Source organism: Myotis lucifugus, unplaced genomic scaffold, assembly GCF_000147115.1.
Source record: "Myotis lucifugus unplaced genomic scaffold, Myoluc2.0 scaffold_136, whole genome shotgun sequence".
NCBI lineage: Eukaryota > Metazoa > Chordata > Mammalia > Chiroptera > Vespertilionidae > Myotis > Myotis lucifugus.
In genome coordinates, this window is record NW_005871184.1 from 2874073 (window position 1) to 2892358 (window position 18286).

General features: G+C 38.5%; 1 protein-coding gene across 1 annotated transcript in view; it reads right to left on the bottom strand.

The window, feature by feature from the left end:
• Positions 1–18286, bottom strand: part of SLC4A4 (solute carrier family 4 member 4) — a 329830-nt gene that overhangs the window by 86949 nt on the left and 224595 nt on the right. The window contains exons 8-10 of the mRNA XM_006094401.3: positions 11101–11258; positions 2525–2612; positions 1110–1264 (exon numbers count right to left, since the gene is read on the bottom strand). Of these exons, the coding sequence (XP_006094463.1) occupies positions 1110–1264; positions 2525–2612; positions 11101–11258 (401 nt within the window). The remainder of the gene's footprint in view (positions 1–1109; positions 1265–2524; positions 2613–11100; positions 11259–18286) is intronic.

Consider the following 18286-nt stretch of genomic DNA (forward strand, 5'->3'; position numbering starts at 1 on the left):
GTTATATTTAGAGCCAACACAAATGACTGGAGGAATAGAAAAGTTGAACAAATTGTATATTGGATAAGAGGGAAACCATTTCACTTGGAAAGTAACAGGTTTCCAGAAAATGGCATCTCCTCAATCATCTCACCCAATTTCTTAACCTCTTATATCTACAGGACGTCATTTTGAGTAAACTAATCTTCCCACATGCACAAGGAGTTCCCAGAACATCCCCAAAGAGGCTCTGTGATATATTCCAATATCATAATATATCTCTACTTTGTTTTGTTTTTTTTGTTTGTTTTAATTTTTATTAAGTTATTACATATGTGTCCTTATCCCCACATTACCCCCCAACCCCCCACTCATGCCCTCACCCCCCTGTTGTCTGTGTCCATTGGTTAGGCCTATATGCTTGCATGTAAGTTCTTTGGTTGATCTCTCCTCCTTACCCCCACCCTCCCCTATCTTCCCTCTGAGGTTTGACGGTCTGATCGATGCTTCTCTGTCTCTGGATCTGTTTTTGTTCATCAGTTTATGTTGTTCATTATATTCCATAAATGAGTGAGATCATGTGATATTTATCTTTCTCTGACTGGCTTATTTCACTTAGCATAATGCTCTCCAGTTCCATCCATGCTATTGCAAATGGTAAGAACTCCTTCTTTTTTAACGCAGCGTCGTATTCCATTGTATAGATGTACCACAGTTTTTTAATCCACTCATCTACTGATGGGCACTTAGGCTGTTTCCAAATCTTAGCTATGGTGAATTGTGCTGCTATGAACATAAGGGTGCATATATCCTTTCTAATTAGTGTTTCTAGGGATATATTCCTAGAAGTGGGATCACTGGGTCAAATGGGAGTTCCATTTTTAGTTTTTTGAGGAAACTCCATACTGTTCTACTTTGTAATCACCAAAGCACATCACAACATATGACATTCATTTTACAATGTCAATGAAATGTCAAACCAAGGCACATATGGGATTAACTTGAAATGACATAATACATCAAGTTAAATGGGAACCTAAAAATATTAGGGCAGTAGCCTGACTCCATTTCCTTTGCCAAACATAATCTCTTTCTCAAAGTTTAACACCCCCAACTGCTTGATAATTTACCTTTTGTCGGACGATGGAAGACTCTTAGGAGGCTCTATCCTGATCGTTGGATCCCATTCCCCAGGGGGAAGGACAATGACTTCATCTAGGAACTCATCAATGCCAGCGATCAGGTCCTGCCTGTCTTTTGCTTTATAAGCAATGTCATGGAACACCTGAAGAAGAAGAAGAAGAGGTATGCTGATCCAACAACTCTCCACATGCCTCACATGCCCAGCCTAAAGAATATAACCCATAATCCACTTTAATATTACTATAACCACACTCTCATTTTTCCGGTTATTCAGCTTGCCCCAAAATATTTCAGTAATAAACCCAAATAATATAGGGAGAGGCATGAGAAACAAATGGATGTTTCTTTTATATGTTTTTTTTCTATCAATACTGTAAAATAATATTGCCTATTTTCTCCCACTGGTATGTACCATTATTGATATAGTTGCTATGGAAACCAAATTAAAATGATTTGGAGAAATACACTGAAGAGTCATTCCCTGAAATAAAAACTACCGGGACAAACCACTGCTGATAATCCAAGAAGGAAAAGATCAAACTGAGTATTAAGATCAGGTTAAGAGCAAAACACTTCAGCTTTCAAACACAAAAATAATGTTAGCTTTTTTTAAAAAAAGAAAATCTGAGCTATATTGGCAACACCTAAACCAAAGGGTTTTAAGTGTAGGCGATCATCTGTCTAGCTTCAAAAGACTTAGGATATGTGTAAGGGACTTTAGGATCATCAGCTAGGTGAGAAAAATGGAACTGGCAAAAAGAATTATGTACATTCTGGAATGCAGGGAGTGTCTATATGCTTATCCAGTTATTGAGGCAACAACTAAACCATCCAAGGCAGCAAATGCTCCATGCCTTTTATGCAAATATCCAAAGAAAGAACTTGCTGAATGTACATCATTTAATTAGAAGGATATAGGTTGTCAGCCTTCTTTATAATGAGCTTCATGGCAAATAAGCTTACATCCACAGTTTTCAAAATGTAAATTTCATATTGGGATAAATATATTTTCCTTTATTTTATAAACATTTTTCATTATTTGTGTGTGTGTATTGTATTGTATTTATTTTTACTGATTTTAGAGCAGGGAATTGGGAGAGAAAGAAACATCAATGTGAGAGAGAAACATCGATCAGTTGCCTCCACCTGACTGGGGATCAAACCCACAACCTGGGTATGTGCCCTGATCAGGAAGTGAACCCACCACATTTTGGTGTACACAGTGATGCTCCAACCATCTGAGCCACCTGTCCAGGGCACATTTTCCATTCTTAAAACTGATGTAGGTTACGTATTTTTTAAGAAGTTCAAGTCACTGTATTAACTTACAGTGACAGCCAAATCACAGAATGAAAACACACAAGTAAGACTTTCGCAGATCGTCATCTTCCCGATTTCCTACCTCGTCAGACATCAAGGTGGCAATGGCTCTGCCAATCTCATGGTAGGACTTGCCTTTCCCCTTAGGACCTAGGAGAATGAATAAGAACCTAGTGGAAGAGGAAAGAAGCAAAGGCTATAACACATGTATCATCAAACTCAAAATACATAAAACTGAGACACGTTTATCCTTGCTCATGAAAAGGTTAGGTCTAGAATTCATCTTTAAACAAATGTAATATTCCTGGCATATGACAGATACTCTTTCAACTACAGTGAAACAAAACTCATTGTTTAGTTTCTTTGGAGGCAATGGAGAATTTAGCATGGAAACCTGAGAAGCTTCTTCGTTGACAAGGAAAGGTTCCATTTTTTGAGTCATTCAATCTTTCTTTTCTAAACTTTCTTTTCTCTCCACTTCTACTGAATTGCAGAATCTTTAGTGAAAACCATTAAACACAATAACTAGAAAGACTCAGTACATCTTCTGGTTTCTCTGACTTTCCCTTACCCAATTTGGGCAATGACATATGACCTTCTCCAGGCTTAAGAAATGTTTCTACTCAGAAGTGACAACTCTTCTACAAGTAAGCCACATGCTGACAGTAAAGAAAGAAAACTATGGAAAAAAAGAAAAGAAAAGAAAAAGAGCATCATTCACAGTTAAGATTTTGTGTGAGGTGTGTTGTGTATTTTTTGGTGGGTAACCTCATTTTCCTTTCCAAACTTCTTTTCTTGATAATGCACAAGCATTGCTCCACAGTGAGTAGGTCCTGAAACTTGCAATAATAAGCTTATCCCCATTTAGGTTCACCTCTTATCATGGTGGGAAAAATCCCTCATTGATGACAAGAGCAAAGCTATATGTTTTGACTAGGGAGGAGGAACCTGATATGTAAATGAATGAAAAATATATACTAAAGGCAACATCAGATAAATCTGTCTTGTTTATGATCATGTCTTACCCAACACAGAAATAATGAGGACAATTAAAATGATCACATCATATATTTGCACAGCTTTTTAAAGTCTGCAAAGCACTTCACATTCATCACCTCATTTAAATTCCATACAACCCTTTGCAATAAGAACAGGTATCCTAGTCCTGGTTAATGGTGAAGAAACCCAGGCTCAAGAAAGTTAATGGATGAGCCCAAAGACTGTGCCTGGTATATGAGAGAGAGCAGACAGGCCGTCCAACCTTTTGTTATTTTCAGCACACAATTCTGCCCAATATTACCTGCCCAACCTATACACCAGGCTTATGATTCCATAGAGAAAGGCTATTCAACAATGACTCTCATAGATCACTCTGGGGAAAGGTGCTGTGGATATTTAGCTGGGAGCAAGGAATCTTAGGTAAAACTTTAGGGGACCAGGAATGACTGAGGATTTGGCTTAGTTAAATTTTATTTTTTACTTATTTATTTATATACCTCACTCTAAATAAAAAGGGATTGACAGCAAGTACTCTTGAATGTGTTAGGGTTTATTCCAAACTGTCCTTGAAGATGTAATTCCTCTTTTTCATTATAAAATTCAATCCAAAGAAGAAAAAAACAGAAATAAAGAATGTAAAAGTATCTGTAAGTATGAATACTCAGAGTTTATCTCAGAATAACCATAAAGTCATTCAGCACTTATGTGCTTAGCAACCAGTTCTGTAGTCAGGCAGCATGCTCACTTTCTTATTTATTTATTTATTTATTTATTTATTTATTTTAATTTTTTTGTTTGTTTATTGTCTAAAGTTTTACATATGTCTCCTTTTTCCCCAATTGACCCCCCCTCCAGCCATTCCCACCCCAGGCAAGCTCCCATCGCCCCAGTGTCTGTGTCCATTGGTTATGCTAATATGCATGCATACAAGTCCTTTGGTTGCTCTCTAACCCCCCCTCACCCCTACCATTTGTCTCTGGATCTATTCTTGTTCATCAAATTATGTTGATCATTATATCCCACATATGAGAGATCATGTGATATTTATCTTTCTCCCACTGGCTTATTTCGCTTAGCATAATGCTCTCCAGTTCCATCCATGCTGTTGCAAATGGTAAGAGTTCCTTCTTTTTTATAGCGGTGTAGTATTCCATTGTGTAGATGTGGATGAGTGACATGCTCACTTTCAAGTGTTATCATAGTGGATGCAAGAGCCACAGCAAACAGCAGGCCCAAAAGTCTGTGCAAGTATGAAGGAAGCCGTTACTAGAATTGGATTTTAGTTCTTCTAACACTGAAGTTCAATTGAGACTAGAACTTTTCTTCCTTTGAAGCTGGGCTTACCTTATATACCCCTACATACAGTATTATACAGTGTTCCTTTATGACAGTGAAATTTATTTTTCTAAAGGGACTGATCACTGATTTGAGTGCAACACATGCAGAAAATATTTAACCACTAAGGCAAAATACAAATACAAATTAAGAAACACCTATAGCACTGGTCACATTTCCCAACTGTATTCCCCTACCAATGGCCAGCTGTCAGGCAGGACCATCAGGGCATAGTTTTAGGCAAAAGGGGGCAGGTGCACTGTAACAGGAGAAAATGGACATCTGAATCTTCTACTTAATATATTTTTAAATAATGTCTTTTTCCTTGCCATTTTTTATTATTTCCATGTATCTAAATATTAGTTTTTCTGTAATTCATAATATCTTTAACTTTTCCAGAACCACTCTGAACCTCTTTTTGCCTCTCCCTAGCATCTCCATTATGATTATAGTTTACAAATACACATTGTGGAAATACACATTTATTAACTGACACAGGAGTTTTCAGGTTGACTATATGGCAACATCATCTGTATATTGTATTGTATTAACCACCCACAGTCAAGTCCCCATCCATCACCATTTATCCCCCTTTTTTTAGCCTCTTCTACTTCCCCTAGCCCCCATTCCCTCTGGTAATCACCACACTATTGTCTGTGTCTATGAGGTTTGTTATTTTTCTTAATCCCTTCCCTTTTTCACCCAGCCCCCAACACACTTCCCCTTTGACAGCTGTCCACATGTTTTCTGTATCTATGAGTCTGTTTCTATTTTGTTAGTTTATTTTGTTCATTACATATAAGTGAAATCATACAGTATTTATTTTTTTCTGACTGGCTATTTTATTTAGCATATACTCTCCAGGTCCAGCCATGCTGTCACAAAAGGTAAGATTTCCTTCTTTTTTTATGGCTGAGTAGTATTCCATTGTATAGATATACCACAGCCTTTTAATCCACTCATCTACTGAGAGGACTTGGGCTGCTTCCAACTCTTGGCTGTTGTAAATGCTGCAATGAATACAGGGGTACATATGTTCTTTCAATTTAGTGTTTCAGGTTTCTTATAATTATTTACTCTAGTCTCTGCTAAATAGCACCAAAGAATAAATGGAAGTAGCAGACCAAAGGTGAATATAATATGTACCATAGCAAAACCCAATATCTGAGTATTATAATGTTTTAATAAAATCAGTAAATTATATATAAAGGTACAATTCCTCTTTCTTAGGCAATATTTTACATAACTTACATATGTGTGTGTGTGTGTGTGTGTGTGTGTGTGTGTGTATATATATATATCTTACATATATACACTGAGTGGCCAGATTATTATGACCACCTGACGTTTGTAGGCAAATTAGCTATAATTTCGCGCTGAAGTTGCTAGAGGGCCAGACCATTATAAATAGGGAAGCAGCTTGTTTACCACGACAATAGAAGTGGTTTTTTTCTGAAGATATGGGTAAACAACGTGATTTAACAGCCTTTGAATGTGGGATATATTTGAACATGAGTGGCCAGATTATTATGACCACCTGACGTTTGTAGGCAAATTAGCCGTACACTGCATTGTATGGGATATGGAAGCCGAAGACCTGTTTGAATACCTTTGCTCTCTGCAGTTACCAAGGTAAAACTTCTCCAATTCACACAGGAATACAAGGATTGTACAGTCGAGCATTGGAAAAAAGTCATGTGGTCCGATGAATCACGTTTCCAGTTGCATCATGCAGATGGCAGAGTGAGAATTTGGCAGAAACAGCATGAAAGCATGCACCCCACATGCATGAGTACAACCCTTCACGCTGGTGGGGGCAGTGTTATGGTTTGGGGCATGTTTTCCTGGCATGATTTGGGCTCTTTAATTCATGTGGAACAATGTTTGAATAGCACAACATACCTAAGTATCATTGCTGATCAGGTTCATCCTATCATGTTGATGGCATATCCCAATGGAGATGGCTTCTTCCAACAAGACAATGCGCCATGCCATGGTGCTCGTATTGTGTAGGAGTGGTTTCAAGAACATGAGGGAGACTACCTTGCTTAGGTGGCCCCACAATCACCAGATCTCAATCGAATTGAGCATTTGTGGGATGAAGTTAAAAGAGCTATCAGGCAGCTGGTTCCACAACCATCAAATCTCACAGAACTGGACAGTGCTATTCATCAGGCATGGTGTCAGATTCCTCGCATCACCTTTCAACATCTCGTGGAGTCAATGCCAAGAAGAATCGTCGCAGTATTGAAGGCAAAAGGTGGCCCAACGAAGCACTGATGGGGTGGTCATAATAATCTGGCCACTCATAATATATATCCCATGTTCAAAGGCTGTTAAATTGTGTTGTTTACCCATATCTTCAGAAAAAAATCACTTCTACTGTCGTGGTAAACAAGCTGCTTCCCTACTTATAATGGTCTGGCCCTCTAGCAACTTCAGCGCGAAATTATAGTTAATTTGCCTACAAACGTCAGGTGGTCAGAATAATCTGGCCACTCAGTGTATGAAAAGTCACCAAGTGCTAAATAGAAATAACATGTTGTATATCATTTAAATTTTCACATTACTCCAGTCAGGAATAATCAGTAAATCTATCCCCTTCAAATGCTATAGAGAAAAAGAGAAAATCTGACCATCTATCAGTAGCAGAAAATATCCCTCAGGCTGAGAATTTCCTCTGCAGGAATGAGACCCTTCAGAAGTGTCTAATTTGGGTTGTATTGTCAAAATGGGGATGAAAGATTTAAAAAAAAAAAACAGAGCCACTCATCAAGTTCAAGTTCCTTCTGCTTGAAACATGTTCTCTCCCCTTTAACCTCAAAGAAGTGAAAGCTGTTACAACTTTTATGATAGAAGCACATCTTGCCAAGCTCAGCTTTTATAATGTACTGAAAACTCCTTTCATGACCCAAGCTGGTTTTTGTCAATGGACAGATGTTATTTTTAACCAGAAGCTTTTTTCTTTATTAACAAATTCAAGTAAACATCACATTTGTGTGGCTGGAAGGGCACAGCTCACGTTGACAGCTTGGGGGGAAAGATTAATTTATGTTACTGAGTTATTTTGATTCACTCATAACGAGAAATAAGTCATAGTTCGCATTTTTAACTGTGCCTCGTCATCTCTGGATCTTCACGAGGCACTTCTACTCCTGTGAGCGTTTTCCTATAACTCATTGTGCCTGGGGAGGAGGATGCCTGTAGCATTTTCCACAACAAAAACAAGTGCCAGATGATCTGTGTCCGGAACCAATGGACTACACTCACATTCACAAAATAATTATAGCCAGAAACAGAGCATAATATCAGAAAAAGAGCCAGCCTTCCTAAACCACTCAATCTTTTTAAAAAGGATGTGCACCCCCTCCTTCCTGATATATCAGAGCTATTTCTAGAATAAACTCAGCTTTTACCAATCCTTTACTCCCTTCTCTCAAAACAACAGTGAACCAAATAACCCATTATTCATATGTAGCAGCTTTGGAAAATGTGGCTGCACTGTAGCTTCCACAATAGACTCATGAGGACCACAAACTAACCTCACCAACCACATGACTCATGTAAACAGCAGTAGCAATTGGGTTGTTGGACTAGACAGAATTGAACTAGTGGGACCTCCATCCCAAGACCTCTAATAGGATATTTTATGGTTTTTAACAATTAAGTATAAACTACTTTTTTTAGGTGATTAATAATTTATAACATAAAATATATATTGACTTACAGTGAAACTAAAGAGGTAAACATTCTAGGGGGTACAACTCACTGAATTTGCCTTAGATATGAAAATCAAGGTCAGAAAAGGACAAACTGCTGAAGGGCTTTTATTATTCTTCAGGGGAACACCCTAAAGTATTTTATTTCAGTCCATTCTAGATATCTCCTTAGATTCTCCCTAAAACCCTAGCCTTAGAGTCAGAAATCTGCAGCCCAATTTCTAGCATTGACAGTGGATCTTCCTTTTGCCTCTGTCTTTCAACTATAAAATGGGAATAATAATAGTTATCCCCCACAGAGCCCATGAATGTGAGTGAGGAGCAGCCTCTATGAATAAAGATGACAGCGAGCAAAGTGTGTGCAATATGCTAGCAAAATCGTAAACGTATACAACCAAGTGACCAAAACTAAAAAAAAAGTTTGTTTGCTTTTACATGGATGGCAAGAAGGGCCCCTAAGTAGATCACATCACTCAGCTGGTAGTAGTCCAGCTACAACCAGAAAGCTAAAATAGATCAACCAAATAACTGGTGAACTCCACACAAGGAAACTCTTAGAGTTACACTTCCTAAAAGGTGCACAGTAATAAAAATAATAAGCATAAGAGCATAAATTTTCTTCAAATGGGAAAATGATCATTACAAGATGTGCCCCACACCAGACTTTCTGGGTCTCCCTGCAGTACAACAGGGTGGCGTGCGTGTGAGAGCACGTGGCTGGTGCAGAGGCGGTCCCACACATGACTGCCACATTCCTCGTGGGATTACCTTGATTGGGTTTCACAGGATGCAGCCTTTGTCAGTGGCCCCACATTACTCATACACACCAAAAGCTAATGAGACTCCCTATTCTGTGACTCTAGCTTGCACTGGTTCAGGGGATAGCAAATGAATAAATCTATTTCCTGGAAAAATGTTAACATGCTAGGACTGTTCAGATTATTGCCCTGAAATAGTTTGATGCCATTATTGAATTACATTCCCTTGAATTGCTGGGCTCCTTTTGTTCATTCAAATGATGCTGTATTTCACCTCTAGACTCCTGCCACGCTCCACTACAGAGAAAAAGAACGAGACAGGCAGGAGCAGATGATAAGAAGAACACAAAAATGGTCACAATTTGCTGCTCCATAAACTCATACTACTGTTAAATAAAAAGCCTTTGGAAATATTTTTTATTTGTAGCTTTTAAAGAAAAATAACAGAAATGAAAAAGCAAGAGCAACTTAACACTTCTTGGCTTTTTTTTTCTTTTGAGCTCCAGTAAAGTTTGTCCAAAAATACATAAATAAAACCATAGGGACACGCGAGCTGGCCTTCGGCCATAGTCTGAGTCAGCCAGCTTTTGCCAGGTGATTGCTCTGATAGAACTTTAAGGCTCTGCTGGTGTGTTTTCAAGCCAAAAGCTAAGTTACAGAAAGCACAAATCATGATAATCCCATTAATTGAATAAGCAATGGTCATCTCCTTTCCTCAGCTATTTGTCCAATGATTGCCTACTAATTTCAGGTATTATTCCCATTTGAAGCGTCTAAGAAATATAAAAATGAGAAAAAAAATATCTGTATGATGAGAAAGAATGTCCTGTGATTTATGCATTGGGAGGCTGTAAAAGGAATGTTCTCCTAATTTTCCTGTCAACTTGGTTCAAAACCAACCTTGAGCCCCTAGTCATTGTCCGTGGATCATGCTCAGACCATCTGAGATCACTGAGGAGGATCCATAGCCCTTCCTGCTCACCTGGGAAACCTAAAGAAGAGACATGTCACCTGTCCTTGCGCTGGGGCCCAGGAAAAGCACACACGCAAACACACACACACACACACACACACACACACACACACTGAAAAGTTGCTATTCATGTGATAATTTTCAGACATCAATTTGAAGATTACAAGCTTCTCTTCAAACTCTTATCAGCACAAGTTTAAGAGAAGCATTAATTCCTATTCACCTATTGCATTCCTTAAGTCAAGCTTCCTAACTCTATTAGAACAGTTGCAGAGGGAAATAAACAGGATGAGTTTGAAGATACCGTGCAGTATATTAAATACATGATTATAATAACAATAATATGCATCTTTTTAAAATAAAAATTTATGCAACATAATTCATAACAGTAAAGTGTGCAAATTTAAGGGTACAGCTTTATAATTTTTACATGTCTGTGTATATGTATATACACACATATACACACACACTATTAATTTTCTGATAAAAAATAGAACAAATGAAAACAACTCTGACCTCTGAACCAATTATCATCTGTATGAGTTTGGACAAGTTACTTAAATTTTCAGACTCAGTTTTAAATCCGTACACCTACAGTTTATACTTAAAAAATATTATTGTGAGGATTAAGTAGACTAATCCACAAGAAGAAAACCAGTACATGGTCCAAGAAATTGTTTTGCTATTATGATTAGTACTATATAAGTGCCTAGTCATATGACGGTATGAAAGTCAGATTAAACCATTATTTCATATTAAATCTTTCCAATATGCTCTCTCTGGATGTATCCTCCGTCTATTGATTCTCTAGCCTGAAAGGGGAGGTTTTCCTATAACCACACTGTAGGCCCCAGCAGGTCAGGGATCAGCTCACCTGGTGGGCACAGGGACCTCAGTCAGGGCACCCAGCATGACTGCCTGCTGCAGCCGAACAAAGGCAACGAAAGGCGAATCCAAGAAGTCGACCTCCCCGACAAGCACGTTGGAGGCTTCTGCATCACGGGGCAGTTTTTTCATGAACTTGTTCTTCAGCTGCATGGGAAGAGTCAAGAAAACACAGCTTATTTCCAGAAGAGGGGACAAGAAGAAACAGTTCACAGATCACTCGAGGGAATTCCTTTATATGCAAGAGGACCTAGCTACAGCCATTTTCCTATCATGTTTAACCATTCTATTAAACATTTCTCTGTACATTGGATTAAAAAATATTGAAGGTATAATCACATGACTTACATATAACACAATTCCTTTATTGATTCACTCACTCAATAACCATGTGTCGAGAGTCTAGAAGGGGCCAGGCACTGATCTAAGCCCTAGGAATACAGTTTTAAGGATCAACTAATCACATGTCCTGCTTGGATTCATATTCCAGCAGGGGAGAAATAAAATATGATTTGAAGTTGTGATAAATGCTAAGAAAAAAAAGACATAAAACCAGTAAAAGGGTACTTTAGGTAGGGTGGTCAGGAAAGGGTGCTGAAGAAATACATTTGATGCTGGAGTCAGGGGACAAGCCATGCAAAGATCTAGGCCAGTGATGGCGAACCTATGACACGCGTGTCAGAGGTGACACGCGAACTCATTTTTTTGGTTGATTTTTCTTTGTTAAATGGCATTTCAATATATAAAATAAATATCAAAAATATAAATCTTTGTTTTACTATGATTGCAAATATCAAAAAATTTCTATATGTGACATGGCACCAGAGTTAAGTTAGGGTTTTTCAAAATGCTGACACTGATCTAGGCAAAGAACATTCCAGGCAAGAGAACAGCAAGTGCAAAGCCTCTGAGATGGGAAAGAGAAAATAATAAGGCAAGTGTGATGGCAGCTGAAGGAATGGGGGTAAAATAGCAACAAAAGGAGTTGCATAGGTAAGGGGGTGGGGGAGGGACCAGATGGTAAGGACCTTGAAGGCCACAGTCAGGAGTTCTGGGTGTTTTAAGTGGGACTTGCCTAATAAAAGCCCAAGTGAAAAGGTAGAGTAGAAAGACTACATTTCAGAGATATCACCATATAAACAATGCTTACAACATACCACAGGATCACACAAGTTTGGGTGTGAGTGTAGATAGAGAAGAAGGAAAAGATCTAAATCCTGGGCCACCCTACCTTTTATAGGAATGGGAGGAGTTATTGGCAGAGGACACTGGAGAAGAGCAGCCAGTGAGGTAGGAGGAAAGCCGGGCTTAACAGTCAGGTGAAGGAAGGGCTCAATAAGGAAAGCATATCAAGCTGAGTCAAAGGCTGCTGAAAGCTCAAATACGATCAGAACTAAGAATGGACCCGATGAATTTGGCAAGATGGAGGTGCTGGGTGATCTTGACAAGAGTATTACAGTGGACATCAGGGAGCCCAGTAAAGAATGAGAGGTGAAGAAATGGAGACCTGGAGTAGACATTAATTATTTTGAGAAATGTTGCTACCAAGGAAAGCCAAATAATAGGCAGACAGGTGAAAGAAGGCATAAAATAGGGGGATTTTTTAAGTGGGAAATATGATAACACTTGTAAATGTTAATGAGAATGATGCAGTAGAGACAGATTATTGCTGTGGAGATAGGGGATAACTTCAAAAGCTACTCAAGCAACTCCGAACTCTTGAGAAGAAACTATCCACATCACAAGTAGAGGGATTATTTCAGATAGGAACACGGAGAGTTTATCAATCCTCATTAGGGAAAGCAGGCTAGTATATGGGTACAGAGGGGGGTATTAGGGAGATCTGGTGGGTGAAGATGAGGGCTTCTGAAGACTCACATTTTTGCAGTGAAGGACAAGTGAGCTGATGGTGAGAAAGAGGGGGAGGTATGTGGGAGTTTGAGTACAGTGGTAAAGATGTGGTTTTCTTGGAGAGTGGAAGTTGCTTAACAGTCACTTTGAAAGCTTATCTTTTTTTAATTTATCTGTATTGTTGAAAGTATTACAAATGCCCCTTTTTTACCGCTTCCATTCCACTCCCAACCCTTCCCCAGGCCTTCAGTGCACTATTGTCTGTGTCCATGGGTTATGCATACATGCATATAAGTTCTTTCATTAATCTCTTCCTGCCTTCCTGCCTTCCTCTGAAATGTCAGTCTGCTGCATACTTTAATGTCTCTGGATCTATTTTGTTCATTGAATTCTACATATAAGTGAGATCATGTGATACTTGTCTTTCTCTGACTGGTTTATATTGCTTGGCATAATACTCTCCAGGGCCCTCCATGCTGTCTCAAAGACTAAGAGATTCTTCATTTTTACAGCTGCATAGTATTCCACTGTGTAAATGTACCACAGCTTTGTTACCCACTCATCTACTGATGGGCATTTGGACTGTTTACAGATCTTAGCTATTGCAAATAGCACTGTTATGAACATAGGAGTACATAAATTCTTTCTGATTGGTGTTCTGGGATCCTTAGGATATATTCCTAGAAATGGGATCACTGGGTCAAATGGCAGTGCCATTTTTAATTTTTTGAGGAAATTACATCTTGTAGGTGTTATTCCTTACTTCCCTTCCCTTCCCAACACCCACTTAGAAAAGGGTTGTTTAAGCATCCTTCAGTGAGTGGGAAACGCCTCCCAGAGCTCAAGGAAAACATTTCAACAATCACAGAAGGATAGAGATAAGAATTTTGCAGGACCATATGAAAGGAAGACTTGTGATATATTACCAATATAAATGTCTCTCCTCTCAAGTCTAAAGTTACCAGTGCACTTAGTATTTTGTGCCCTGGATTATTGCTGAGATAGGAAGTGGCAGACATGGCCCAATTTTCCTCATTAATAAAAAGGTTGCAGTAAGACTTTACTTTCTATTTCCGTTTAAATAGTTCTTAATTAGGGAAAATAAATGTAATGAAAACTGATCCCTAAAACTCCATTACCCTCAGTAGTATTTTATGGGATTTTTTTCTTAAATTTGGTACTTTATATAAGAAGAAAGCTATGAGGCAAAAAAAAAAAAAAAAAAAAACAAACAAAACAAACAAACAAACAAAAACAAGAAAGTTAAGGCTAATACTTTAGTGGAAACCAAAATTAAAAAATCAAAAGCAAAATATATTTTTTAGATGTTAGAAACATGATTACTTCTAAGCGGTAAGGGATATTTTCAAAGCTTATACCATTAATCCTCCAAGAAATAATAAATTATGTTTACATTGTACAGATATGAAAAGAGAAGGCATGGGAAGAGTCTTTATAAACATCAAATTGTTATTAAAAAACAAACACATTATTATGGCCTAAAGAAGTTCCAGTAATGAACTGTTCTCTATAACACAGAGTAGAGTGTGGGATATGGACAAGTGGCCCACGCACAGAACACAGTATCATTGCTAGAGTAACCTTCCTCACACTCTTTCCAGAGTTCCCATCACCAACACTGGGCACGAAGTTCTGTGATAATCAGATTTTATTCCCCCTTCTCTCCAGCATTCTCTCTTTGCTCTAGTTAGGCAGGTAGTCTAATCATTTCCACTTCTATTTTATGTACTTATCCCACAATCATGACCAAACACTCTTTCATTTCTACCTTTTCTAAACATCCTTCAATGCTCAGCCCAAGTCTTGCTACCATCTCTACCCACTTTCTTGGGAACTCCGGAGTGCTCATTTCTGAATCATACTTCAAGTCTCTTGAGGGTTAGAACAGTTTATCCCTCCTTGTACTGAACACCTACCTGCTTTTCACATAATTCAGCTGTACTAAATATTCTGAATGAAAGAAATGAGCTCTATAGCACTAAAAATCAGACCAAAAGGACTTCAAATGCCCAGGAACATTAGAAAGGATGTGTTTGTTTGTTTTGTTAATCCTCATCCAAGATTATTTTTTCCACTGATTTTTAGAGAGAGTGAAAAGGAGGGAGGTGGAGGGGACAAAGAGAAAGAGAGGAACACCAATGTGAGAGAGACACATTGATTGGTTGTCTCCTGCATGCACCAAACCAGGCTGGGATCGAACCTACAACTCAGGTACGTGTCCTTGACCAGGAATTGAACCCACAATCCTTCAGCACGCAGGCCAACACTAACCACTGAACCACACAAGCCAGGGCTAGAGAGGTTTTAAAGGCTTATTCTAGAACCTACTATGTCTGGCTCTGTCACTAAGCAACTGAAAATTGTCAAGATACGTTCTTTTATATCAGTGTATTTCAAACTGTGTTAGCGGAACACATGTGTTCTCAGAAAAACTAGTAGCTGTTCTAAAATAACAATGTGTGGTACCTGAGGTGCCCCAGAAGTCAGTCCTCAGATGGCTCTTTTCTTTCTACACACACTCTGGGTGATCACCAAGGTCTCATGTCTTTAAGTCCCATCTATATGATAATGTCTCATAAATTTATACCTTTAGCCAGGACATCTTCCCTGAACCCTAGACCTAAAAACATCTCTACTTGGATGTCTAATAGGCATTTTAAGTAAAACTGAGTCCTCCTGATAGTCCCTTCAAACTAGCTCTTCCTCCAAGGCCCCTCATCTGGTTAATGGCAACTCTATTCTCCCATCACTCAGGCCAAAACCTTGATGTCATCTTCAACATTTTTCTTCCTCTCACACCCTCTGTCCATTCTATCAGCAAATCTTGTTGGGTCTATGTTGAAAGTATATCCAGAACCTGACCATTTCTCACCAACCTCACTGCCACCACCCTCGGCGACATTACAACCATTCATTCTTCTCCTGGATTATGGCAGTGGCCTTCTGGCTGGATTATCTGCTTCTGCCCTTACACCCAGTCTATTCACCAAAGTAGCCTGAGGTCAAATCAGGAATCAGATCATGTCTCTCTTCTGCTCAAAATTCTCTCTATTGGTCCCCATTTCACTAAGAGAGAAGGCAATGTCACCATCAGCTCCTTGACCTTATTTCCTACCACTCACTCCGTCTTCCCTACGCCTGCTACTCTAGCCTCCATGTCCTCCCTCAAACACACCAGGTATACTCTTACCTCAGGACCTTTACACTTGCTGCACAGCTCCCTCCCTCACTTCCTTTTCCTTCAGATCTTTATTTACAAGTCATATCAGTGAGTCTTTCCCTGGACACATTAAACTTTTAACCTCTTTCTCCCCATAAAAAGAGGTTAATGCTTTCTTCACTCATGCTTTTTTTTTTCTTCTTTGTACTTGTCACAGCCAAACATGTTATATGTTGTACTTATCTTCCTTATTTTCTGCCTCTCCACTAGAATCTAAGCTCCATGAAAGCAGGAATATCCATCTATTATGTTCAATGTTATATCCTTAATGCCTAGGAGATGCCTGAGGAGAAAGATTCAATAAATATTTGTTGAATGATGATTATTATTTCTGTTCTTCCCAATAAGCTTTCCTAACTCCTCTCTTAAGGTCATAGGTTCTGGACATGCCACCATCACCCAGGCTACCTAAGTGGACAAAAGGCCTAGATATAGCCAATATTAATAAACTCTGCCTCTGATAAAAGTGATAGGTCCAAAGGATAGATGCACCACCCAAGTAGGGATTAAACCATTTGGAAAATCAATATTTGAGCATGTAAAAATCAACGCTCTCCCTTTCACCTGGTATTGCTCCCTCCATGTTAAAGGGCCTGCCACAGCACTGTGCACATTAGGAGAGAATGAAGTCAGCATCCAAAATGAAACAGACAAAAGCAGGAGAGAAAAGAAGAAGGAGAAGAGAGATTGCTGAGTCCCCAATCCTTGGCCCTGAGGTCCTGCAGTTCCTTCATTCTGTAAACTCATCAAGAAGTCTTACCAGTTACATAAGTCAGAAAATTCCACTTGGGACTTTAAGTAATTTGGGGTGATTTCTGTTTACTAAAGAGTCCAGACCCTTCATGAAAGTACATTTGTCAAATAAATTTTAGGAATTCCAGGTTAAATAAAATTGAATAAGTTTCTATATTACAGACTTTCTCAGAGTCTTGAATATGCCTATATGCCTGAGTGTTTTCTCTCCCACTAGGAGTTAAATAAAACACACTATGATATGAAAACAGAATAGAAAATGCTGCATTGGACAGAAATTTACTCATCTACCATTTAATCCCTCTCTCAACTCCATTTAATTCTCTTTAAACTGTATGTGTGCCCACAATATTCAAGGCTAGTAGTGGGCACTGCTCTCCTGAAGTTACAGTGCAACGGAGAGAAGAAAATATAGAAGTAGCTACAATGAAAGAAAAAACAAAACATAAAAACCATTTGAAAGGTATATTGTTCAATGTGAGGTCACACCAGTTCAAGAAAGGCTCTCCTCTGAATCTCTTTGGTAAAGGTGGGCTCATTAAATACTGATTCATTCAGATGCTGTCTTTTCCAAGTACCCCAATAATATCCAGTAAAAAAAAAGTAATGATTGAAGTATGAAAACCAATTCTGCACTTACACAATAAACTGTAAACAATAATAAAATAGAAAGAAAACGTATAAACACTAAACAAATAGATGAAGAATAACCCAAGAATTACAAAGAACAATAAAAGATAATGAAAACAAGAACAGACTCTAAAGGCCTTCAAATCAGGTTGAAAATCACCCAATAAACGCATCTGGATTGAATTTCAAAGATAAAGTTTGACATTCCTTTCTTATAGATCATTAGTTGATTCTCCAAGGGATACTCAGGCTGGATTTTATGCAGGGTCAACTATGAGAACACACACAGTGAAAGAAAAAATTCCCTTAGCTAATCTTGATTTCAAAGAAATGGATTTCAAATGGCTGCCATGTGCAGCTACAATCGGTAAGAGATACTAAGACTAGTTCAGTGATTCTGTGCCACGTTTTGTCTTTACCAGGTAACACTACCAACTCTCTGAATCCAGATGTGTACGATGTGTACACTTCAGGTCCCTTTCAGACCAGCCTGTATTCTTTCTTCCACAGTAAGGTCTTGCTATAATTACCCAGAAGTAAATGGCTTGCCCTCCGCCATAAATGTTTACCCTTAGAAATGCATAACCTTTCTTACTTTCTGAGTAGTTTTCTAACAACCCAGTAAGCACAGTATTTACATACTAAGAAACTAGAGCATATAAATGGATGAAGCAGAAGGACTGAATAGATAGCTTACTAG